The sequence below is a fragment of the Cyprinodon variegatus genome, unplaced genomic scaffold (assembly GCF_000732505.1).
Source record: "Cyprinodon variegatus isolate N-32 unplaced genomic scaffold, C_variegatus-1.0 Scaffold38, whole genome shotgun sequence".
NCBI lineage: Eukaryota > Metazoa > Chordata > Actinopteri > Cyprinodontiformes > Cyprinodontidae > Cyprinodon > Cyprinodon variegatus.
Genome location: NW_015150491.1, coordinates 1,205,275 through 1,207,003, shown reverse-complemented (window position 1 = coordinate 1,207,003; position 1,729 = coordinate 1,205,275). Strand labels below are relative to the sequence as shown.

The following is a 1,729-nucleotide window of genomic DNA, read 5'->3' as shown; positions in this document are numbered from 1 at the left end:
GCCATATATGTTGTTATAGGTGGGCTTCATTTTATCATCTTCTGTGTCACCCAGGTTTGCTTGATTAAGTCTTGATCTAACATTCGCCTTCAAGGTTGTTGGGTTGAGAGCAGAATCAATGGCTGCATTAAATAACAGAGATTATCCAGGTCTTCAGAAGAAATTCTTTTTCTAAAGGGCTGTGTAATTTTGTCATGATGGAAATGTGAGACCAGGTTTGGATCCTGTTAAATTAGCAGAGCATTTGAACTTATATATGTCTATCTCAGATTTATTACTTTCTGTTTCAATCAAGAAGTTCAATTGTTTTAGATTTAATTTTCACTTTGACTATCCTTGATTTTACAAATAAAAAAAATTCTTTTGGTTTAAAGGTGTATGCAGGCTTATAAATAGGGTGGACATTGTTGTTTTTTTTACAGCATAGAAATTGTTTAAAAGCTAGGCTAAAAAAAGAAAAGAAAAAAAAGGTTCTTGCTGCTTGCATGGTTGAAACCTGACACATTCTGGGGCTGCGGTTTTGGCAAGCAGATCGGATGAGAAGATAGAAATCAGTGCATCTGTCCATTTTTTCCTCTTGTAGATCCACGTTCTCCTGCAGAACTGATCTACCAGCCGGAGAGCCCCTTAAAAACGGTAGGACAGCTTTAACATTAACTCAATTTTTTTTTTATGATCTCTTGCAAAAATGTTTGTTATCTAGCATCACCAAAGAAATGCCTTCTGGGGCTTTATTAAAGCTAAGATGAAGTAAATATACAGTAACAAAATAATTGTTTATGCTTGAGATGTAAATAATTTTGCTGTAATATTTTTTTTATTAGCTACTTTTATTAGTAGATTAGGTAAGGTGTCTGTTGACCATGAAAATCCTGCAAATCCTTGGTCTCCTGCAGCTGCTTTCTCCTGCTCTTACAGTAAGTGGTAGCTAGTATTTTTGATTCCATTATATGCTCCTTACATAGTTTATGGTAAAATTAATAAAAATAAAACTTATATGTATATTTCAAACACAGTAGTATGTGTAGTTGTTTCATGTACGGTATATGTGTCAGCTATTTTGATATTCTACAAGACAGGACTGTTTCGTAAATTGTTGAATTTTGTATTAACACGCAACTGTAGAGAAAAGACATGCTGACACATGCCATGGAAAAGGCCTCTTGCAAAAAAATAATACAACAAAATTTTATCTTACAGAATATATCTAAATTGTATAAAGAGCTTTTAAAGTAAATTTTAAAATAAAAAATACACCTTTACTGTTATCAGAGTTGTGAGTATATATGTTTATTATGCTTCATTCAGGGGTTGGGTTGTGTCTCAAGTTCGTGTGACTATTTTAGTCCTACAGTATTGTGACCCCACATTGAAGATTGATGGTTTGCGGCGGATAGGGTTTGGTGCAGGGGAAGCAGCAATTTGTTCCTTTTTGTTCCAGAGGCAACAAAAAGAGTTTTTTGGGGGTTTTTTTTTAATCTAACTGCATTTCCATTTTAATTTCTGTGCTTATTTTGAAAGCTGACACAGCCAGTAAATGACTACTGGGGAGAGTTTGGGGCATATGGCCCCTGCAGCCGTACCTGCGGCACCGGAGTGGCAATGAGAATTAGGAGATGTATTACTTCAAGGTAGGACATGTAAAGCATTTCAGTGAATATAATATAATATAATATAATATAATATAATATAATATAATATAATATAATATAATATAATATAATATAAT

General features: G+C 33.6%; 1 protein-coding gene across 1 annotated transcript in view; it reads left to right on the top strand.

The window, feature by feature from the left end:
* The first annotated feature begins 535 nt into the window (after window positions 1-535).
* Window positions 536-1,729, top strand: part of LOC107081323 (papilin-like) — a 12,993-nt gene continuing 11,799 nt past the window's right edge. Inside the window, exons 1-3 of the mRNA XM_015369525.1 lie at window positions 536-636; window positions 825-917; window positions 1,522-1,631. Coding sequence (XP_015225011.1) covers window positions 864-917; window positions 1,522-1,631 — 164 coding nt within the window. The 5' untranslated portion in view covers window positions 536-636; window positions 825-863. The remainder of the gene's footprint in view (window positions 637-824; window positions 918-1,521; window positions 1,632-1,729) is intronic.